Source organism: Passer domesticus, chromosome 6, assembly GCF_036417665.1.
Source record: "Passer domesticus isolate bPasDom1 chromosome 6, bPasDom1.hap1, whole genome shotgun sequence".
NCBI lineage: Eukaryota > Metazoa > Chordata > Aves > Passeriformes > Passeridae > Passer > Passer domesticus.
Genome location: NC_087479.1, coordinates 16386651 through 16411069, shown reverse-complemented (window position 1 = coordinate 16411069; position 24419 = coordinate 16386651). Strand labels below are relative to the sequence as shown.

The 24419-nt window shown below is 43.1% G+C and overlaps 1 protein-coding gene across 5 annotated transcripts in view; it reads right to left on the bottom strand.

The window, feature by feature from the left end:
- TC2N (tandem C2 domains, nuclear) overlaps positions 1 to 18237 on the bottom strand; it is a 33904-nt gene extending 15667 nt beyond the window's left edge. Inside the window, exons 1-3 of one of the 5 annotated variants that reach the window (XM_064423555.1) lie at positions 18217 to 18237; positions 2609 to 2735; positions 1730 to 1963 (exon numbers count right to left, since the gene is read on the bottom strand). In XM_064423555.1, the coding sequence (XP_064279625.1) occupies positions 1730 to 1963; positions 2609 to 2675 (301 nt within the window). In that variant the 5' untranslated portion in view covers positions 2676 to 2735; positions 18217 to 18237. Of the gene's footprint in view, positions 1 to 1729; positions 1964 to 2608; positions 2736 to 15426; positions 15539 to 15864; positions 16689 to 18216 lie in introns of those variants that run through there. The other 4 variants (XM_064423553.1, XM_064423552.1, XM_064423557.1 and 1 more) reach the window with 4 other exon arrangements.
- Between the last annotated feature and the right edge of the window lie 6182 nt (positions 18238 to 24419).

Here is a 24419-nt window from a genome sequence, read left to right as displayed (position 1 = left end):
TGTACACCAGGTCCCTCAGAAATTATCAGGAAGCAGAATTCTCAATGTAGACAGTCACTGACTGTTAAGATTGCATAAGAACAGCACGAACAAGGAAAACATTCATCTAAAGGCTGTTAGACACATCTTCCTTCTCGCTGGACATCCATGCCTCAGAGTCCTTGATGAACTTCTCTGTACTGTATCTTGAGGATGAGATTAGACTGAACAAGGCAGAGCCTAAACCTAGACCCAGTAAGAAAGGGGATATTCAGGAGAATGTCCTGCTTTTCTACAGCATATCCAACTATGGACTTACAAGAAGTAGCTACTGAAATAGCAGGCAACTGGGGAGATCAGGCTCCAAGATGAGGGGGCCTCACATGTTCTACCTCCAACTCTTCAGCTGCCTGTTAAGGGCTGCTGGCATGCCAAAGGAAGCCCACTAGAAGATGGGGCACAGAATGTCCAGTCTGTACTGACCAGCTCTGCTAGGCTGCTTAGCTTGGCCATGTGCCAGTGGCACATGCAGCAGTGGGTGGGGAAGAAGTTTGGTAATAGACCTGCAGGAGCAGGAAGGAAGCAGCAGCGGGGACCTAGGGAGAAGAAGAGGGAAGGGTGGGAATAAAACCCCACAAACGCAAAAGAGGTAGTACTGCATTAGTTGTTATGCAACGTATGATTGCCTTCTTTCAGTTATTAGGCTTTTCACCTTCAGAAAGGAAATAAAGTCACATGGGACTAAGAACATACTACCAGCTTATCATGTCCTTGAGGCAAAGCAATCCTAGAGAAAACAACTGTTCAGGTATGTCTCTGTGCCAAAATTTTCCCTTACCTAATTCTATGCATCTCCTAGCAGGACTAAAAGCCTAACATTAGCATATGCTCTGTAACTCACATTAGTGGGACAGAATGCTATTCTTTTTAAATGCACTGTGTCTAAATTGCATGTACCTCATTTTGGCAGTTTGAGTATGGGAGTAACAGAGGATGAAACACAAGATTGTTGTGAAGCAGAAAAGAAATAGTAACACATGGAACCTTGTAACAGGGGATCTGTGCCCCCTGGCCTCTCAAAAAACAGCAAAAGGAGCAGGAAATAATAGGGACAAAACATTCCGCCAGATACTGCACCTGCCATCTATTGGCAAAATTTGAAAAGGAAGATGTGTTAGTATGTTAAAACATACCAGAATATTAACCATGAAAATCACCTCTCCTTTTACTTGAGAGATATAGATACTGGGGATATATTAGGTGTTTCCTTGTCTCCACTAAATTCAATAAATCTTTCTAAAGATTCCACTTCCTTTAAGCATCTTCCATTACTTTTGAATATGAGCACTGGTGTGCAATCATTCCATTCAGTTTTATTTGTACAATGTCACAGGGATTCATAGCTGGATGACATACTTCCCAAAACCCCTCTGGGTGTCCAGAGAGAAAAGAAACAAGCTCCAAACAAGCTCCCCATTCTCCCCAGGGACATGGTCACAGCGGCAGCCTGACAGAGTTCAAGTGCTTGGACAATGCTCTCAGGCACCTGGCGTGACTCTTGGGGTGCCCTGTGCAGGGCCAGGAGCTGGACTTGATGATCCTCCTGTGCCCCTTCCAATCAATGATTCTTTGAAACAAAACCAGGCTTCCAGCAAAGTTCTGCAAACATGTTTTCAGTAGGAATACTTGACAACATTCAAGGTGCAGCAGAAGCTAAACAACAATTTCAGCAATACTGTCTGTATTTTACCTTTAATCCCTCCAGCATGTGAGATACTTGGAAGATTCTTTGGCTGTACATAAGCCAGTTTGAATGGAGGGACCACAAACGGTACCTCCTGACCGTCCAGGGGCAGTTTGGAAAGCAAATAATCCTCAGAACAGCCAACTTGACGCTTCACTGACACAGAAGACAATGGAGGCTGCTCTACAATAGTTGGCTTGCTTGCAGCTACTGCTTCAGATTCCTGCACCATGGAAACTGCTAAAAATAAAGAGCAAGACAGACAGTACACATGTGCATTAATTTTTGAACAATACTATGAACAGATCTCTTTTATTTAATAGTATCTCTGCTTGATACTTTACTCAACAGCTGCTAGTATTCAGTTTTACAGCATTCAGGAGTAGCACCAGGAAAAGATATTCATCCTCCTGACACCTGTATGGATCCAAACTCTTTGTTGCCCAAGCTTCTATATTTATAGCTACCTTCTTCTTAAGTGAATTTGCACAAGAGCTACACCTGTGTCACAGACAAATTCTTCAAACAAATAAAACACCAAAGAAAATCCTAACAGAGTTAAAAATACCCAGAGTTAAAAAAAAAAAAGCAGCATTCAAATTCTCAGAGTTTGAAAGATATTTAAACAACCTTGGGTAAAAAAGCCAGCTTTTTTGGACAGTGTTCCAGACTGCAAAGAGCAGACTTCAGACAACTGTTATTTCTCAGTTCCAATTCATAATACTAACAGGCATGGGTTCAATCTCTAAATAGGGGTATGGCAAGATTTTGGTTGTTGTAAGAGAAATCAAGTTTATCAGGGGTAACACAGTCATTCTGTTAATGAGAAATCTCATCATTAATGCAGCAAAACTTGTATTAAACCCTCATTATGTCAGAACTCACAATCATTTTTTTCCTTGTCCATGCAGAAACACAATTTACAGCAAGTTTTTATACATTCTGTTGCCATTGTTTTCAGTGTTATAATTTAGAGGGAACCTCAATCAGTGATCCAGTGCAGCTATCAGACCTGAAAAACACAATAAAACAAACCATAGTAGATGAGAGTAAGTATAATCAGAATGCAATATTATCAGCTATTTAATATGCAGTTGCTTTTTGTACACAGCCCCAGGATTAATCAGAAAGTTACTTCAGTCATAAAAGGATCATAGCCATTAGATTTCTCTCACTGAGAAAAATCACTTTTATATAAAAGCACAAGAAAAGAGCTAGTTTTAACAAATGGCATCACATACTTTCAGTCATCCACCCAGACAGGTCCTTGTCTTTTGGGCACACTAAAATTCTCCTCATATTTGTGTGTGCCACTGGGCTTTGGAGTTTACTCAGCTTTACAACTGTTTTGACATGGTATTGTCAAGCCATTTGCAAGATGTGTTTTTAATTCTGCTTCCCATGTTCATGTTTCCCTTATCCTCTTTCACTCCCCTACTATTTTCACATACATCTATACATGTTTACATTTTTCACTCGACATACTCCATACTTTTAACTTGAAAACAGGCTTTATGAATGATGCCAAAATTGCCTTCTTTGAGAAGCTACTGCTTTCTCATAATTGTATACACATGAAACTGAAGACCTGGTTTATTATATAATTGTTTGCTGTGCACACAGAAACAAAGCATGCTGACTTGCAGCAAAATAAGAGGCAAGCAATCTACAAAAGAATGAGAACAAGTCTCTAACAGCTGGTTAACATTATAAGAACTTTATGACAATGCTAACTGGCCTCATTTAAATGTCTTTATTCATATCCTTATGTTCTCTTTTCAGAGAGACACAGACAGCTGTGCTGCCTCCTGTCCAAAACTTCAGCTGTCTAAGTCTAGTCCTTTCACATCCACCTAATGTACACAGGGTTCTTAGGAGAACATACCCTAGACACAATTCTAACTCAATGAAGATTAGAAGACACCAAACAGAACATGAACATAGGTTAAAGGGGTGAGGAAGACAACGAGTAAGACAGAGGTGAAAAGCATGGATAAAATATGCAGTTTTACCAAAAATGAAAAATGGACATGTTTGCTTATTTATTCCAATTGCAAGAAATTTCTGAAAGCATCTGTGCTCCAACACAGAAACTGCTCATTCCTACTGCAGCTTCAACAATGCCATAATATTCTTTGTATATCAAAGACAGCTAGAGAATCACACAAAGTCTATGGAAATAACTGTAATATCCCTCAAATTCTTCTTGCATTAAAAGCCCCTCAAATTCTGTAGATGTCAAGTGGACACAGTAAGCTATGGACACTAAGCTCAAAAACCATTATTTTGCACAGAATCCCTCTCTCTGTACTTGCCTTCATCTTAAAATTGCCCATGAGTGTAGTACAGCAAGAGATCTGCATCAAAAATCTTCAGAGGCAATGCCACCAGCTCCAGAACCTGCTCTGCATCTTTACAGAAGCATGAAAGGAGGCATGAGAATTTCTCATTAAACTCTCCATGGTTCTAATGATCAGACTTTCACTGCTGCTCCTCCCTTGGAGGCATGCTCATGATGGCCAAGGCTGCTAATTTACTTTGGGTTCCCCTGCAGTGATTTTCCTTCCCAGCTGTTATCAGTATACAGCTGGAGTTAATATGCTTCACTCTTGTTCACCATGTTTAAACTGGACTGAAACAGTTGCTCTGTTTGCTCTAAGCTTTGCAACAATGCTATCTAAGCCTCAGTGGCAGTTTGCAAAGGCAAAACAGACTTTTATCTCAAAATGTCCAGATAGAATTTATTCGCTACTGCTGGTGAAGAAACCAAAATGTTAGTACTGCCCTAGCTACATAGTACATTTCTAGCCACATAAAGTAGAAAAATTCATTTTTCTGCATCAGAGAAAATTCAGTTAATGGAATTTTTTAGCTGGAACAATTAATGTGAGCAAATAAACAAATGGAAATCATCTGTCACGAGCAGCTGCCTTTCCTTCACAGTGCCTTACCTAGAAAGAAAGGGCTTCCTATGAGTATTGAGGATTTAACAGTGATAATGCAGCTCTACACCTCCTGTTCTATCATGGAAAAAGACCATTTTTTTCACAGTAATGCCAAGTCAGCTGTGATAGTCTTTAACCATTACATTTTTGCCCTGTTTATCAATATGCAAACGTTCATACATTTTTCTTCTATCTAAAGACAAATATAACGCAATTCATTACTGCCTACTGTAAAGAAGAGCTAGGATTACAGATTGCTCTTTAGCAGTAGGCAAGGCAGTATCAACAGTGAATGCCAAAGTATATAGACACACATCTTAAAGCCTCCATTTCAGTTTTAGCTTAATTATAGGAGTTTGAGAAGAAAGTTCCATGACTAAGAGACTAGAACACTGCTTACACTTCTTTAAGCTTACAAATGTAATGGTTTCAGTGACAAACCTTGCACTTGGGTCCCTAGACTTACACCACAGCCACATTACAAAAAAAGACTGAATTTGCTGAGGGACAGGCCATTTAGACACAGCACTCCCTCATTCTGCTTAGAGCACATTATGGAATCAGTAACATGCATGGTCTCAATTACTTTAAAAAGTTTTAATTCACTTAATTAAACTACCATGATAAATATTGTTGTTTGGGTTTTTTTTGTTCGAGCAATCCTGGCAGTAAATTAGATGGCTTGGCTCCCACTTAATATATTTTCTTGTATCTGTATTTTCCAAGCTGCCTACAGTTATTTATACAACTTTCACTGCATGTAAAAGTTTCCTCTTAACCATGTGGGAGAGAAAGAAATTTAGCAGGTTCTGTTGTATATTTTATTAACTGAAAATAAACAAAAACATTGTAGAAGAGTAAGGAAGTATTTCATGATCTAGACAGAAGTTGACATTTCTATCAAAGGTTAAACTTATCCCACATGATGCCAGGTCCTTTTGCTGGTGTTTGCTACCCAAAAATCATCAGTATATAATTCAACAGTTGTTAAAAGGTTGCATTAACATGAATTTATCTGGGAATATATTTATGAAATAAACCAGAACCGTAGAGACATTTGTTAGGTGCACCACCAAATCCCAAAGAATTACTGACTTCCCAGCAATGCCATCCATTTTAACAAGAAGACTCCTTGACCCTATCTCTACTTTTTGGGGTCAGTTTTTGTCAGGTAATATGTACATAACAAGGACGTCCTCAATTTTTGTGACAAAATGACGGAGAAAAAGAGAATTTGCCCTCATTTTCAGACAAATAGAGAGAAATCAGTTTGCAGAAGAGGGATCTGAACCCACATCTTGTCACTTGTGTGTCAAATTTTCTCTTTCTTGGTGTTTTTCACCAAATTCTGTAAGCCACTTCATTTCTCCTTTCCCAGTATCAAGCCAAAGTCTGATAAGCAAATGAAACTCAGCAAGAGTACTTCCACACTAAGGCAAAAAGAGAGCCAAACTTATTAGAACATCCTGGAAACAGCACTTTAAAACCTAACCACACACATACACTGAGCCTAGAGAATTATAATAACTATTATTTTAATGGGTTTAGATGGAAAACATAAATTATCTTAATGATTTCCAGATTCCTCTGATAGAAATTTTGACTGAGCTAAAATCAGATAAACAGAGTATCAAAGACTTCAGTTCCAAATGCCTCCAGAACGATTACAAGACAGAGATGTTTGGAGAAGAAAGTAAATATTTTCAACAACTCATTAAATAAAAAGAACATGATAAAAAACGGATGATCACAATATTAAATACTAAAAGCTGAAAGCAGTCTGAAAGAAATGTCAGGTCTTTACTGCCTTATGAGGAAAGGGTGTTTTGCAACAAGACTGCAGGCTGTCAATGGATTTTACTGCATTTAGTCACAGCTCTGCTCCATAGGAGTTGACCAGGTAACACATTTACAACTGCACAACAGAAACAGAGGTGAAATAGCTGTTCTCAACCAGGGAAAGCTGGCTAAGCCAGTGGTTTCAAATGTTTTGAGATTTATTGCCAGTCATAAATGCATATAACGCGTTCTCAGATCTGCATTTTAGAAACATGCCACAGCAAAATTCTAGTAGCAGTACAGTCTCACACAGCAGGATGTGTAAAACAAAATACCCGGAAAAAAGGGATTATCAGTTGTTAGAAAGCATTTGGGACAGGTCTTCGAATGATGTAAGTGTCTACAGCTCCAGGAGCCCCAGAAGAGCCAGGACACTTTGCAACATGAGGATCTGCCCTCTGGAGAAAGTGAGCTCAGGCTTGCTAGTTCACACCTCAGCCAAACACCTCATTTCTGATACCTCTTCTGCTACCTGTTCATGCTGCCCTATGACTTTCTGCCTTTTGGATCCAGAAGATGCAGTCAGTCCCAGTCATATGAATCCTTCAGAGAGCATAACAGCACCAGCTTAGGTCTCCAGATGTCTTACAGAAGCACAGCACAGCAAAAGGATGGATTATCTTTTGATGGTGCAGATGCTGCTCAAAGCTTAACTTCCACAGCCAGCTGTTTTGTGGTTTTGCTTCTGGGAGAGAGTGTCTGGGAGCTGTGCACCCCTCTCAGCACAGCTCTTCAGCTGAAGAGGGGTGGCTGATGGCCACCACGTCTCAAAACCAGCCAACCCTAGTAAAACAGCCTCAATGGTTTTGAGACTCTTGCCTCCAGGTACTTTCCTACTACAGCAGCAAGGACAGCACATGTGCTCACACACATCTACCAAAAACATAAAGCCCACAGTTTAAAAAAACCCCAACAACTGTTTTTTTGGGGACTCTAGGCAGGTCTGACTTTTACTGCCCACATAGGGGAGATAGGTACTTCAAGTGGGCCTGAGCATGTGAAAAGAGAGGACACAGCTCTCATTCCTATTCATTATAAACTTCAGCAGTAGGAGGATGGCTGCAGGAATTACGAAAAATGAAACAAAAAATGTCATGCCAACACACACCTACCAGGTGCATGATAAGGAGCTCCTTTCTACACCTATTTCTGGAAGAAGCCCACAGCAGTGATATATGCAGCAACTAGTGGGTGGGTGTGTGCATACATACACTCTCCTTTGCTTGTAGCCACAACTCTTGGAAGAGCACGACAGCTCTGGAAATTTGCATGCAGAGATTATTCTGCTTCTTCCGCCCTCCAAGGAAATTAAGATAATGGGAGGGTTTCTCTTTTTTTGTGACTGGAAAAAAAGGGATTTCACCCTGAAAGCAGTGGATCACAAAGAAGATGCTGAAATAACACAACAGAAAAATAGAAGTTATGAGGCTTTTGAAGGACAGAACCAGAAAGATCCTTGTGAGACACATGTTACAAACAGCTCAACAGAAACATAATGAAGAGATGCAAAACTCTCCCAGTCCAGCAAATGAAAAAAAGAATGCAATTACATATTTAAAACTGAAGAGAAGACCATGCATCATTAACCTAGTTTAGCTGATGGAAATTTTATGGCAGACCATTGCACAGCCAGAAATAGATGGTAAAGTCACACTCCATGATGCAAACAAGCCACCAACTGCCCGGGCTCAGGAAGCATCGTCCCACACTGGTAAATGATGACACAGCAGCACATCAGGGGAAGTTTTACATGCTCCTCTCACTGATCACAAAAACAGGAAACTGAATGGATCAGATCATGGGTCTGAACTGTCGCGGTCCTGTGCTGTAACCTCCTCTCATTCACTTACAGTTTGCTAAAGCAGAATTTTTCTTTTGAAGACAAGAAGGCCCATTATGAGCCCATGTCCCACTCCCCTCAGCTTCTGACACCAGTGGATTTCAACAAGTTATGCCTGCATTACACTCAGCAACTTAACAGAAAGACATGTTTTTATTTCAGAAAATATTGCAATAACTAATTTCCTTCACTACCAATATTTTACCTATCTCCAGGAACTATCCACCTCAGCCTCAACAACATCACAAGATAATCTAAGATGAGAAAAGATTTCATTTAATAACACTCGTACAGACAAGCTTGCTCTCACAGCACTGTATTGACATTCCAAACTACCAGCCCACTATTGGTTCTGCATCCTTCTGACTGTATTTTGAGCAAGTGAAAAAGATGAGGAAGGTGGGAGCCTGCAGACAGCATCTCCACACTCCCTTTGGTGACTGCCACAGCATTCAGGTGAGATACTGTTTGCTGGGCTCTCCTGCAGGTAACAGTTGCAGGCAAAGTTTAAAACTCTTGTAATCAGCAGGAGTGCTTAGTATGTCACTGCTATCAGTCAGGATGTGACAACTGTACAAAAATATTTAACTTCAGCAAGCTTCTTTCGAGGGAAAGAAAAACACCTCAGATGTCAGTTCTTAGCTTAGGTGCTGTCATAGCAGCAAAAGCAGAACTCACTGTGAGCCCATGAGCTGCTCTGCATCTCCTTCTGCCAAGGAGATCTAGCTCTAATTGTGCCAGGGCAGAAACTTCTCCTGGAGCAGCCACATCTTCCCACATGCACTTTTGAGGGAACATACCGTGTCCCACTCCAGCTTTGCCTTCTCTTTCCAGCTTCTCTGCCCAGACAAAGATGATCTAATGTGTGTCTCTCTTTGTGCAGGCCCTGAGCTGAACCCTAAAGATCACTTGTGCAATCTAGCCGTGGTCTCACTCAGCTCAGCAGCTGCTTCTTCCCAGGGCTCCAGCCTGGAGGAGGCCAAATGGCTCTCAGCACATCTGCACAGGCAGAGCACATCACAAAGAACTAATCGCTCCTGCCCACTTCCCCGAAGAAAAATAAAGCTGAGCAGGTGTGTGTGCTCGAGCTATTGTGCTGCAGGAACAACTGCTTCTGCTTTTCAGGCACCCCTTGGAGAAGGGGAACAAACCCTGGCATGAGTACAGGATCCAAAGTTGTCCTTCTGACAGGGGCCCCAGGGACACCCTGCCTCTGGTTTAGCACTACAGCCTTGCACCTGCAGCCCTTAAATGTAGACCTAATCTAATCCTACCCCAGTAAGCAAAACATTAATAATATAATTTACAAGTGCCAAAAGAAAAAATTCCGTAAATCTGAACCAGTTTTTCTTGTGTGAGATTTATATTTGAATTAAGAACGAAACATTATAAATCTATCCCCTGACAAAGCTTAAAACTTGGGATTTTAATATGCTGAATCCCCTCTGCTCTGAGCTGTAAAAGTTGATATAATGTTTCTTCCTAATGTTGCATTAGGCAAGTAACCAATTCATCCAATTACTGATCTGACAACACTGTTCCTGTGAACTGAAGATAAATTCACTAACTTGGACAAGAATGTACAATATTGTATGTATTGGGGCAGTAAACAAAAGAATAAATCCTTTATGTTGGACTGCAGACCATTCTGGATTCAGATGGAAAACGGCAAAGCAAGAGTTGAAGTCAGGACACCAGAAAAGAAAGCTGAAGAGACTAAAATATCTGTGAAAAAAGAACTTGGCTTTTGATGAGAACATGGAAAGAATTCAACATAAGATAAGTCCTTTGCTCTAAGCAGATTAGGAACAAATCACAACAATCACCAATTGTTACTTTATAATCTAACTTAAAACTTAATACTTTCTTTAGGTATTCTGTGTCAGGTTTTAATCCAAATTTTTCTCTTTCTGCCGTTAATGCCAAGAAACCATGAAAATAGAATTGTCAGCAGTCCTTCTATAGCTCTGATACCAAACAAAACTGGAAACATCTGGATTCATTTTTCAACAAGACAGCCAAGAAGAAGGTATTTTAGGCAAGAGCATCTGCCTGTGGAGTTCCCTAACATGGCTAAATGTGTCTAGTTTTGAAAAGATGGCCCTTGGAAACCAACTCAATGCAACACTGAAAAAGAGCATTAAATGACATTCAGGATTCCTCAGCTGCTGCCATGACCACAGAGCCATACAGAAAACACATGTATACACATATACCATCCAGACAGCTAATGCAAACAGCTCCTCTGTGTACTGGGGGAAAAGAAAAAAAAAAAGAAAAAAAAAGAAAAAAAAAGAAGAAGAAGAAAAAAAGAAGGAAACCCAAGCAGTTTTGCATGGAAAAATAGTTTCATTACCGTTAAAACAAGAAGGAAGATGGAGAATTTCTTTACCTACACTTGGGCACACACTGCTTTGTTTGAGGTGGATCAGTTTTTTAACAGTTATTTTGCACATAATTGTTATCCTGTTTCATGATGAAAACAGAAAACCCGTCAATTATGGAGTTTCCAATAGGTGAGGATTCCCTGCTCAGCAGCTCTGCCCCATAGTGTCATTGTAGAACCAGTTACACAGTGGTGAGAGGAAGCAAACATGCAGGTTGTAGAGATGAAAGCTGAAAGATTGTGTCTGAGATTAGGAAAGGAAAGGTGACTCAAGTACATTTCATATATGAAAACAGGTTAAATGAATGAATCAAGAACAGGAAATGGGAACTGATCTTAAATAATTCAAATCCAAACCAGACTGGGAGCATGGCTCTGCAGGGCATGTGCACTGAGCTCAGGAAGCTGCCTAAACACACACTGAAATAAAAGTCCAGAAGGATACTGTCCTTCTAAAGTACAACTATTTATTACATTTTGCATGAAATCTACCCAGTCCAGGAACCCAAAACCACTGTAAGAGCCCCAGCAGTGCCTCTCAGAGAGCTGCACTGGCTGGAGCTGCTGGCAGCTGCCCAGCCAGATGAGTGGGAACCAGGCATTGTGTAACAGAGGCGTTTTTCAAGGAGTTTGCACAGACACAGGGAGAAACAGCAGAAATCAAAACTGTCTCATTTTAATGGCAGCATCTAAGATCCCAATCATTATTGGCCAAATGCTGCTACAACTCTGGGACATGGTGATGGGGCTCTGCTCCCTTCTGAGAAGACAGAGGTCCTGAGAGCAGAAGTTGGCAACATGAAGCTACCATTCCCTGTTTTCCCTTGGGACAGAACTGTTTAACAGCACAGTGAACAATTGCTACACCATAAATGTATGGGCTTTAAAAAAAAATCTTATTGAGTTTAAATTAACACTCTTCCTAAGAGATTTTGGACCCATGATTTCACACACTGGTGAAAAACTACATCTGGAAGTACATATACCACTGAACAGAATGAAAGCCAGACTAATTTAGACAGATGTTCTGTGTTTTATTAAGGCTTCATGGAAGAAATTTTTTTGCAATTCTGGTCACTGCTGAGAAGATGGAGAACCTAAATGGGAAAGTCAGAGAAAGCTCCCAATCTAGAGGCCAACAACTCCCTTTTGCAAAAGTAAATCACGGAGAAAGAAAACCCAACAAAACCAACACAGAATTAAAGGTTTTAGAATTTCCCCCTACTGCAAAATTAAACTGGTCTTGAGAATGTTTTGTTGTCACTTAGGAGTGCTAAACAACAGAATTTCTCTCAGAAGCAGGATACAACTTGCTTTTCTATCAATTCACCACAAACCACAAAGGCACTGCTCAAGTGACTTTTAAACCTTATCCTGACTAACCCTCCTCTCTGCATGGCAGGCACTTTCCTTATTGGAAGATGTACAAACACAGTGGTCTGACTGCAGGCCTGAACATCATAAAGGGAATTCTGCCACAGCCTCACCTTTCTCTGCCCTCTCCAGCCCCTGTCAAGTCCTGGTCAAGGGCTGGGCCATCTCTGGCCCCATGAACCACCTGAGGCAGCTTCAACCAGCAGGGTGGGCAAAGCCAGCTCCAGCCCCCTTGCCCAGAGGCATGAGAACTCGGTGGGACAGAGGGGCTAAATTAATGGAGTGCCATGGAGGTTTCAAAGTCATTGGGGCATGGCCCTTCTAGACTGCTTTTTTCCAAAGCTGGTTTAATTGCCAAAGGCGTATCTCCAGAGCTCGCTCTTCAGGCCATTGCAGTGACCACAAGGACACCCCAACCATCAACACCCTTCATTTGGGACCTAATTATGTGTTCTCTCCAGTTTGTCTGGCTATTAGATCACTGAAAAACAAAGATTCAAAACAAAATCACCAGGGTACAATTTACAGGAAAGATAAGCACCAGATTGACGACATAATTTATTTTTGGCACCGAATGAGTGGAAACTTCAGCTGCAATGACAGGCAAACAAATGCTCATACTAAGCTTAAGACTAGTATCCTCACCAATTCTGCATGGTTTGATGCATTAGGATCATTTAAAAAAATATAATGGAACACAAAGAAGCTCAAGCAAACCCAGGTTCTGAACCTCTTCCCACATGAGGCTTCTCAGTTTAGATGTGAAGATCCATCCTGGCTGCAAAAGGCTGTCAAGCAATGCTTCTGATGGAGCCTGAGCAGCATTACTGACTAGAACAACAACATGGCTTAACTCAGAGACTGCTCTGCTTGAAGTCAGAGCTTGCTCTGCCTTTCACTTTAAAGAGATGGGATCTCAAGCTCTCTGCTGACAGAGATTGGGTGTTGTCCTACTTAGATTAGAGAGAATATTTACCAGATTTAAGGTATCTGGGGAGATAGCAATTCAGAGTAAACAAAGCCATTCTCCTATAAAATTAAACAAGAGTCCGAAGAGGGGAGAAACAGGTCAGGATATGCATCACATAAAATTCACTAAATGAAGTAAATAGCACCTTAATCAAGCAATAAAGTTCAATAAATGTTTCACCAAAGTCAAAGTGGTATAAGCCACAGCAGATAGGAGAGATATGAAGCCAGGAGGCCTAAGCCAGCCAAAGCCTGGCTTCCCAGCTGAGGCTGTCCTGGCAAGGCAGGTTCTCTGGCTCTGCCCACCCCACATGGGGGCTGCATCTGCCTGTCCCAAACTGCTGAGAGGGCTGGCTGCTCCTGGGGTGCTGCTCAGCTCTGCCTTGCCAACAGCCACTCCTGCAGGACCCAGTAAACATGCAGCTGCACAGTGAGCTGGCCCAGCTCACTGATTAGACACAAAATCAAATGACCAAAATAAACAACTTTTTTTTTTTTTTTTAATAAGTAGTTTTTAAAAAATCCCTGTGGCTGACTGCACAAGGTGGGGTCAGAATGCAGTGGGGAGAATGGGGGGCCAGAGCAGGACTGCCTGTTTCACAGCCAAGCCACAGCCCTGGGGAGTGCATTTAGAGTAACTTACAACTGGAACAAAACCACCCATGAGTAGGATGAACGGAGCCTGAGTGAAAAGCAAACCAGCAGATACTAAACAAGTGACAGAACAAAGAAGGAAAACAACTAAGCCTGAGGTTTAGGATGAAGAGAAAGAGACCAGTGCCTAAACTTTTTTTCCAAGATTGTAAATTAATAGCCTACACACACGACTGAACAATCCCGCCCACATTCATTCTTTCCAGAGCATAAGAAAGAGGAATTAATCACCTGGGGATCCACCATCTAAATTAAATGCAGGGGAGGGCAGTGGAATTCATGTGACATCTGTGAGGTCCAACATACCCTCCTGGTGCAATATTTTTAGTAGGTGTCATTTTTATAAGTATTGGTCAGAATCAAGGGACACTTCAGTAATAAATGTATTCTCTTGAAAATTGAAATTCTCTTAAATTTCTTAACCGCATGTGTTCTGCAAATATCTATTTTAATATTTAGCATACAGTGGGAAGAAGGATGAAAAATTAAACTTCCCCACTCCTAGATTTATGCCCTAGCATAAATACAATACTGAGTTGTAAGATCACAGCTCACCTAATGAATATTTGTGTACTGAAAGCAAGGTGAAGCAGTTTCATAAGTAAGAAGCCAGAGACCACCAGCCCAGAACAGCACAAATGTTTATGGGTCTAGCACTCTCTTGAGAAATGAAAGATGCAAAATCAGAACTTGATTCTTCACATGTGTCCAACAGCTATAGAAACAACCAGGAAAGAACAGGAAAGAGGGGGGGAAAAGGCATGACAATATATTCCCTTGCACGGTTTTTAAGTAGTCCTGATTCCCTGATATGGACTTGGACTCTCCAAGAAGAACTGATCAAGGTACACCTCCCTTCTGAATGCTGGACAGCTTGGACTCAGCTAATCACCACTGTAAAAACTAAAGGCACATAGAGCAGCAAAGCTCAATGCATTCAGCAAGTATCACTGGGAAAAACCTGAGCCTGCACAGATCAGACACTGAGGGTCAGGACTGCAAGGGTCCAGCTCCAGGATGCTGGTGCTCACAGGATCTTTTAGATGGGAAGGCACTGGACAGCTGTGGCCCCGTGGACATCCCGAGATCTTGTTATTTTCCTGCACAATTCCAGCAGGCTCACTGGAAGTGTGCATTGTAGGAACGGTCACAATACCGACCTTCTCATTCTTATCTAGAGAAATCAAATCCACATCTAAGCAGAGTTACAAGACCAGCTTAATTAATGATGGTGTTTATTTCAGATTGCTGTTTAACAACCAGAGTGATCCAAACCACCCAGGAATCCAGCTTCATGGTATGGGCTCAACAGCTATGAACAGGATAATTTGAAACACCTTACAATTATACCTGCTGCTTTAGCAGGGCTCTTGGATACAGCAGGACGTAACTTCAGTAAATATGTGTTTTCTGATGCTAATTTCATCCCACGCAGAGGGAAGCTGTCTAGCTATATTCACAACTTCCTTTGGAGTTTTGGCTAAACCACATCTCTAATTACTTGAAGCGTAGATGAAGATAATCTAATTATCTATTGCTGGCCTGTGACAACACTTAGCTGCTAATTCACACAGAATATTTGAATTTTAGAAGGCCATTTTCATACCACGTCAGTTCGAAGTACAACTGAACCTCGGACCTAATTTGTATGAAGGATCAATTCCCCAGAGCTTCAAAACAGTTACTCCTTTCCTACCTGCCTGCATCTCCCGAAGTCGATAGGAACCGCAGAGACTCGGCCGCCTCCGCCGGGGCAGCTCCGGCTCCCCGCGGCCGCTGCCCGCACCTCCGTGCCCTGTCCCTCTGCCCGGCCCGGTACCCGCGGGGATGGCGCTGCCTGTCCCTCTGCCCGGCCCGGTACCCGCGGGGATGGCGCTGCCCGTCCCTCTGCCCGGCCCGGTACCCGCGGGGATGGCGCTGCCTGTCCCTCTGCCCGGCCCGGTACCTGCGGGGATGGCGCTGCCTGTCCCTCTGCCCGGCCCGGTACCTGCGGGGATGGCGCTGCCCGGCCCCGCTGCCGCCGGGGCTGCCGCAGGACGGGTACGCAGCCGAAGCCGGGTACGGAGCCGGAGCCGCCGCTCTCCCCGCCCCGCAGCCGGCCCCGCCGGCAGGTGCGCCCGCAGCGCTCACTCACCGATCGCTATCGCGGAGGGGGAGTTTCCCCGGCACCTCGGGACTCTCCCCGAGCCTCACCTGAGCGGCTCGCCGGGGCAAGCTTGCCTCCAAATGGCCGCCGGGGACTCTTCTTTGGCTCTTGCTGGACCGTGACACCTGCGAAGTCGGTCCAGAGCTGCCCCTCGCTTTGCTAGAAGCACAACCAGGCTTCTGTTTGAGAGAGAAAAAGCGATTTTTTTCGTGTTTTACAATGTCCTTAGAAAACGGCGTGTCCAGTTGGAATATGGATCCGTGTTAGGCTTCGCATGGACACAGAATGAGCGTAAGAAAGCCCCTGCCGCTAGAGTGCATCGTTTGTAGGGTAATTTAGGGACCGCACACAGTTGATTGGTTTAGACTTTTCAGCAGGAAGTGCTGGTTTGGAAATTTCTTTGCAGGAAGCAGAAAGTTCGGTAAGTCTCAAGGTGGTTTCTCCTCGATTCTAGTTTTTGGTAACTGGAAGTTCTACAATACCCCAAGAGGCAAATATGAGGAAAAGGTGGGACTGGATTACTAGGGGAAAGTGTGTACTTCCCCAAAGAAATGCTGTTTACACTCTGAGAGCATTTAAATTTCCAATCATTGAAGTTTTACACAGTTGTCTTCATAGGTCTTGATTTGCAGTCTTTAGCAGCGTCCCCATTCACCAAGACTGTATTTTTTCCTGTTACAATATTTTTCATTTTAAATTTAATAACACCACAGATCTGCTGCTAACTAGGAATTTCATGCCTGTCATCATGCAGTGGAACACAGCTCCTTCAAGCTCCAGAGCCACTGTAAGGGGAGAGAGACCCTCTGCCAACAGCACAGATGTATAAATTTTGAGCTGACAAAGCGTCTCTGTTCATCTCTGCACAGAGCCAGTGGCAAGTACTGCTATCACATAGCAGAGGCTCTACCTCCTGTTAATGGAACTCATGAGATTATGCATGGTCACTGTTTTAAAGAAATACCAGTAACCTGGTATGCTTCCAGAATTATCTGAGTCCTCCCAAGGTGTACATTAATCACACATTTCAAGGCATCTCACTGGATTAATTTACACGACCAAACAGCTTTATTTTCACTGTTCACAGGAGTGTGTTGTTTAACTGCTGATAAGGCCCTGTATGCAGCTTGCTGCTATCAAGTTACCTCGGCATTGTCATGCTCCAGGGTTTTTCCGGCATTGTCATGCTCCAGGGTTTTTCCGCCTCTCAAGGACTTCCAGTCCTGCCTGAACTGATCTCCAGCTGCTGGAGTTGCAGTGCAGCAGCAGCCGTCCATTGGGACTGCAGGTTGCCTCTCTGATGAAGGAAAAGTCATTAAAACCAGTATTTTTGACGAGGCAGTTAAAGGACAAAAACAGTTTGCAATATGACCTTCCTTCTTCATCCAGGCAAGACTGTGCCCTGTAATTTGAGAGGGCCTATTAACACATCTCTGTGGCTCTTCTGATGGCTTGGGACAACTTTCAGTCTTTTCAGCTGCTTGAAAACTGGAAAGTTTGTTTCAATAAGCACACGATTCAGCTGTGCATGTTAAGAGATGTGGACAACCTGATCTTGTGTGCATGGGGAGAGGATTACTGTCCTATAATGTTTTTAGCTGGGATGGAAGACAAACCTCCCTCCTTCCTTGAAAGATTTTTGTTCCAAACAAATCTAGTCTGAAGATCAGCAGTGAAACCAATTTACCTCTTTTCTTGTCAGCTGCAAATATGATCTTCCTTCTCTGCCAGCCTCCTGGCAGCGCCCAGAGTGCCCCATGCTCTGCTGTATCTTTCTGTAACTAAACCTTCAGAAAGCTGGTGATGTTCCCCTGCCTCACTGACTCCTGCTGTTGGCTCCCCTCTCCTCTGGTGACCATTCCAGGCTGTCATTGCAGCCACCAGTCCTCACTCATTCCTGGTTCCCTGCAGCTGCTCTTGCTCCTCCAGTCCAGGCACCCCCAGTACTAAGAGCAAGCTCATAAACTGGGCTGCTTTTGGCTGGCTCTGCCAAACCACAGCACTCTCAGCTCCAGAAATGCAGGGCTAAAATACTTGAGCAGACCCATGCAGGGCCAATAGAAGAGAATTTATTAGTCTGGGCTGTGCTTCACCTCTCATATTCCCCAGTGAGGCCTGTCTCATCTGTTTTGAACCTCTGCACCGCAGACTTTTTCACTTGCTGCTGAGCCTGTTTATGCTATTGGATTACAACTTCCCAGTGTTTTTCTTGTTGAAAGAGAAGTAGCCAGAAGACTATAGAAAATAGCTACAAGCAGGAGTCTATCATCTCTGGGCCTCAAACCTTTAGGAACTGGACCTGAAATAATAAAAACCCCATGTATAAATACTGACACAAACCTTGAGTAATTATTTACATCTGCAAACACTTTCAAACAGATTAAGACCCTTTTTCTTCACTCTCTGCAAATACTCCAGTGAACAAAGTTTTCAGCAGGAATGCTGATGGAGGCTGCAGGTTTGAATAAATTTGGACTGAATTCTCCCACGTGATCCTTTGCATCAGAAACCTGATCCCACCACCTGTGCACATCTTACTGACATGCCAACTTCCATGTTAAAAATCAAGAAGTTCGGAGGTTGAATCAATGTTTGCACAGAGCACACTGAAGTCCTTTAAGCACAAAAGTGGAAGACATAATTGCTTATAAGTTCATGCCTAGTTTATGAAGAATTACATGAAATTAAGCAGCTGATGATTCCAAATAGCTTTCCCAGCTCTCTCCCAGCTGAGAATCCTTCAGAGCAAGGAAGCATTTAACACTACTACTTATGAAATATTTTAGTTGCAGAAACTAAGATCAAGTGATGTACTTGTGATCAGAGTTAAATTCCAGTGCATACTGCAATAGCCAAGTGATGAGCTCAGCCATCAGGACCTAAAAGCAGGGCGTTTTCAGGACAAGTCCAGCACACAGCCTACAACATCTCATAGCCAAACTCCATGTGTAGCCACTGAAGTAGGTTTTCTGAGGCAGAGATGTTTTGAGAGAAAAAAATGATTTCACAACTTACATTTCAGTGAAATAGCAGAGTAGTTTTCAGCTAAAGTCTCAAAGAATTTAATACACCTTCATTACAAACAACTTCTGCAGCCAGAGGATTTTACTACCATTAATGTTTTTGCAGCAGTAATCTTTGTCCCCTGAGGGTTTTTTGGGAGCAACATGGAACTGTTTCCTCATCCTCCTTGTCCTGCTCTCAGCTGGAGCCTGGTTTCTTTCCATTTCCATCATAACCTTTGGGTTTAGCTGACACCTTCCCTCCCCTGCCACAGATGCTGGGTGTGGTCCACACACTTCATTAGAGAAAGCTGCTATAATTTTTTATTTTCTCCTTTTATCAAATGCATGTTTAATATAATACTTTCTTGACATTACCTGGTGTAATTCTGTCCACAATCTGAGATTGCAGCCAGTTGCCTTATCCCACAGAGCTGCAGAAGGACAGCTTTATTGCACAATGACCAGTACCATTTGAAAATGTTGCTACAGTGCCCAGACAAGCAATTACATGGAGATACTCTGCTATTCAAATTAGACACTCTCTTTATCTCATTCAGATTTGATGTACTGTGAATTGAAAATACATTTTCTGGCTTCTTATGTTTTGCCTTATGCAAAGGCTGTAATGTTATGCTGTAAGCAGATTTTCTTTGCACACACACTTTGTTAATACATTCTGATAATAAATCCAAGGAGGGGCTCATCCTTTGTGCACCAGAACACTTTGGTCCTGTCTCTCCACAGCCAGTCCCACATCTGTGTGAGCTGCAGCAGTTGTTCTGCACTCCACAGAGGCCTTTAACATTGTCAGTGGCTGCCAGCCCCAAACTGTCCAAAGGTGAGGAAAGGTTCCAGGGTGGATAATCACTGAGGCACAGGGTGCTGCTCTGGACAGGCCATCAGCTTCAGCCCAGAGTGATGAACAGGAGTAATTGTGGGTGGAGGAGCAAACGGGTCTGTTTCCTCCTCAGGAGACATTTGTTGCTGCTGCTTGTGTCTAGGGATCCAAGATGACAAATCCAATAAACTCAGGAGGCATGATAAACCTTTATGTGTAGTTCAGAAAAGGATGTAACAAGAGCCAAGGCATGCTCTTTGCAGTGTTTTCTAATTTTATCCTTCTTTTGCCTGACTTCATTAAGATGCTCTTAATCTGGCACAGGTTTGGGGGGACATTGTCATGTCTACTGAAAATAGACAAGACTAAATGATATCAACATATTGACACCTTCAGATATTTTTTATAGGTCTTATACCTGGAAGATTGTGGGTAGGTGATTCTAGCCCAGCTTTAAAATGAGCTTACTACATCAAAAATCAGTTGGCATATCAAATGTATAATTTAGATCCAAACAATTCCAGTAGTTTCCTCTTTGATTAGATGCTTTAAGACAATGTACAGTCTGGCAGTTTAAAAATTAAAATTTTCAGGGTTCAAGATAAAAGAGAAAGTTAGAACCTTATGTGCTGCTGATTTCAGGAAAGATATGAAAGATGAATTATATTAAAAGTTCCTGTCTACCTTTCAGTGCAGTAGTTGGACTTGGTTCAATAACAGGGTTTCAAAATGTTTTCAAACCTTCATTGTTAGGGGAAGAAAATCCCTACAACAAAACAGGAAAGACTTGTTTCAGGAAAGGCTGTTGTATCACTGAAAAAGGGCCCATGGAACACCTGACTCTGAAATATGCTTATTTATTATAAACAATTTCCATGGCGTCACATTGACAAACATAAAAGGTCACGAACTCCTGTATTTGAAGAAAATGTGTTTGACATCTGGGATCTGGCAGAAGTGCCTCCTGTGGGATAGATTGTTTGCGCAGAGCTTTATTGAAGAATAATATTAAGAATGAATTACGAAATATTAGTGTAACCTAGTAAGAAATTATTGTATTTTACAAGCCAGAGACATAAGAGATCTTACAGAACTATTTCAGTTCATGTGATGTAAAAGCACATCAAGGAATGCTAGCTGTGACCAGTTAGCATTGAAAATCTGTGGGTGTGCAATGCTGCAGTTAGAAATGGACTGAAGGGAGAAGCCCAAATGCAGGCAAAGGCTTAAACATTTGTCTGTGTTTTCAGACACCCCTGCTCTATGAAGGGGTTGGGGAGGGAATTGCCAGGGAGCCTCAGTAGCTGGGGAAGCCAGGGGCTGAGTGGGAAGCCAGGCCACCCCCGTGCACCCCCAGGCAGCGAGCTGGGCAGCATCCCCAGCCCAAGGCATCAGACACCTTCCTGGGGCTGGGGGGACTTCATGGCCGTGGGGAGCTGGAGACTGGCACTCCTACGCTTTATCCTCTCTCCCCTCTCTTACCCATGCCAGTGAAAATCTGACAGGCACAGCCCTTTCCCTGCCTGGGAGTGCTCCCTGGGCTGTTTGTGAATCCCAAGAACATGCTCTCCCACTAGGCTGGGGTCATGCCACCTCGTGGGGTACTTCTGGGATGTCTTCCCAATCACTGTTACAGTCCCACTTGCTTGTGGTACTGCCAGAAATGGCTCTTGCAATGTGGAAGAGGGGATAGGAGGCAGCTCACCCTGTCCCAGCCTGCTCAGGGCCTGGGTGCTGCCTGTCCAAGCAAAGGGCAAGCACCTGCCTGGGCCCTTTCCTCCCCTCTCTCTTTTTGAGACCTTGGGGCCAGGTGCTGCTGCCCTGCTCTGTATTTTCACACCACCATCTCTCCAGAGCCTGCTCAGAGGCTCAGGGTTGGCCTGTCTCCCAAAAGCAGACACAGGGCTGCCCGAGGAGGAGCAGATGTTCCTATCCCCAGGAAGAAGAGGCCAGCCAGGTGTCACCCGCGCACAGAGCAAGGGCAGCACACAAAAGGTCCTTTCTGAAAGGGACTGAGTCAAGAAAAAGGCTCAAAAGCGCAAAAATAATTTAGAGTTTCCAGTTGTGAAAAACTTCTTGTCTCCTATTTTCAGGTGAAAGCTAATCTCATTTCCCTTGCTGGGAAGAGGGGATGACAAAAAGCCATTACAGAAATCACTGCATTTTAAAGCCTCCTGGACCCATTGAAGTGAGAGAGCTCAGGAGAAGATCCATGGAGGCCAGTGACAGGCTGCTCACAGAAGCTGGACTGCTGTTCTTCCATCAAAAATTGCTTGGTTCACAAGGAGAACACACACTGACCTCCAAGAGCTTTAGGCATATCCCCCTGGGAATGGGGGGATGGCCTAAAGCCATTTAAGGTACTTAAAGCCATTCAAGAAATGCCATAACTAGAAACAGAAGTTACAAGCCCACTCTACCCTAATTTTAACACTTTAACCCAGCTGCAGGTTGTTCTGCTCCATTCCCAGGCAAACACACCAGACCAGAGCACTCTTAAATTACAGGAAATAAGGGAAAACCAGCCTGCTGCCCATGTTCCCAGCCTTCCCTGTGCTGCAGCACTGGCTGCTCCTCAGCCTTGCACCCAGAATCACTGGGAGGTAAATGTGCCACAACCCTTGCTGATATCACTAGGGGCTGTAGGGCAGGAGTAAGGATGAACGCTCACAGCAAAGGACAGGATTTGCATGTTTAACCTCTGTTTGGTTACATACAAAAATATTCAGAAAGGTTAGAACATACAGCCCTTAAGAGACTGCTCTGCCTAACAGGCTGGAATGGGTTACACCTTGGTACAGCTCAATGATACATCTGAGTGGAAGAGTGCAGGTGTCACAGACCAGTGTTTTACCAGGAAGTTTAACAGCTGAAAACTGCAGGATATTTATTCTTGGCAGTTTTTTCTTCAGCAATTATTTTCAAGAATCCTGAGTCAGCACCAATAACTGTAGGTACAAATATTTGTTTGTGGGACACAGTATCTTTGCTATGCTATTTACTTGTACTCCCCAAGCCCAAAAGTTTATATATGTATAACTAAGGCTGGCTTTCTGTGGTGACCACATACCCACTTGCCTCAAGTATTTTCGGCTGTCACTATTGCATTAACTCTTAGCTCTATAAAAACTAGAATGTATGGTAGCCAGGAATTCAAGGGCAAAGGGTTAATTATTTCACTGCAGCTCAAGGATTTAACTTCACATTAAAACCATTTATATGGTTTGTATCCAAGTGACATAATGAAAAGCATGCTAGAAGATGGAAGGGGCACTCATACAAGCAATCAAGGATTTATTAATTTAGTTTTTCAAGATCTTAGAAAACCTGACCAAACACTTCTCACCCAAAGCTGTGGCTGTTCCTTTGCTTAACTGACATGGTGATCCCATGAGTGAAAAGGATTTTCATTAGCAGGCAGATGGAGGATGTGTTTCAGTACTGGATTTTAGGAGGCCTTGATGATGATTTTGGGATGGTATGGTGACCGAACCTTGCCAGAGCACAAGAAAGGAGCAATAACAAAAAAGAGAAAAATGGGAGTGCAGAAGTGCTGTTAAAGATCAGCAGCCAGCTGCCATTCAGAACAGTCCTTACAAACAGTGGCACAGACTATAAACATCATTGTGAAAGAGCTGAGATCACACTTGCTGTCCTAATGAGTTACTGGCGTGAGAAAGTGTTCACCTGTATGAGACAGGGAGCTGCTGTCTGACTTCCTGGAAAAAACCACGTAGGCTCATTTTTTCCATCACTGATTTGGCTATGTGCAGGCTGACACCAAGGACAGGTTAACAACATTCAGCAGTACTTGCAGGCCTGAGGAGGAACTGGTGCCACCAAAAACAGAGAAGGAGGAAAGAACAGCAGTTCTGGTACACAGAATACAGCCCATGGGATTTCTCAAGGAAGTACAATTCAGAGTTTACCCTTAAGGAAGTGCAGCAGGAGGTTAAAGCCCTGCAGGGTGTCAGTTTTATAGCCCAGCAAAACCCTTCACTCCAGCAGTGCAGTGTCCTTTACCAGCTGGCTGGATAGCACTGACAGAAAATTAAGTACAACCTATTTCAGGTTTGTCCACATTTGTGAGTCAGCTTTGGAGAGACAACTTCCTTACCCACAGAGCTCTACCCCCTTAGCTGGAAGGACTGTCAGAACATATTGGTCTTGCATAGTGAAAAGAGCAAAAAAGGGGAGGGGATCACACTATTCAGCCCCCTGTGCAATCCCATGTCACAAAGACATGGTGACACGTATAATAACAACCTAAAATTCAAATTCTAAACAACTAGAGAAAGAAGGATAAGTGACTCAGGTGTGAAAAACCTGTATCGGGCTACTTCAGCTGTATGTCAACCGCAAAGTCAGAGCAGCTGTGTTTTGTGAAGTGTCCATTCTCTCCCACATTCAGTGGAAGACCAGCCCCTTGTTACCTTCACTCATCAGGCCACTTCAGCCAGAGTGGACTGTGGAACTGTAAGTCTTTGATCAAGGGTCACACCTACCTTCCCATTTTCTTCAAGTAATTCTAGAGAGTTGCTTTCTTCTCTTGAATATAAATGTTGTAGCTCAGCATTCCTGCACTTGGCCTCTCCTCTTTCAGTTTGCATGTGTGCTCATTTCAGTGTAATTTCTCTTGAGCATGTGATTCAGAATTGATGTGTTTGCAGTGCGGTGGAGGGAAATGACGCGTTCCCGTG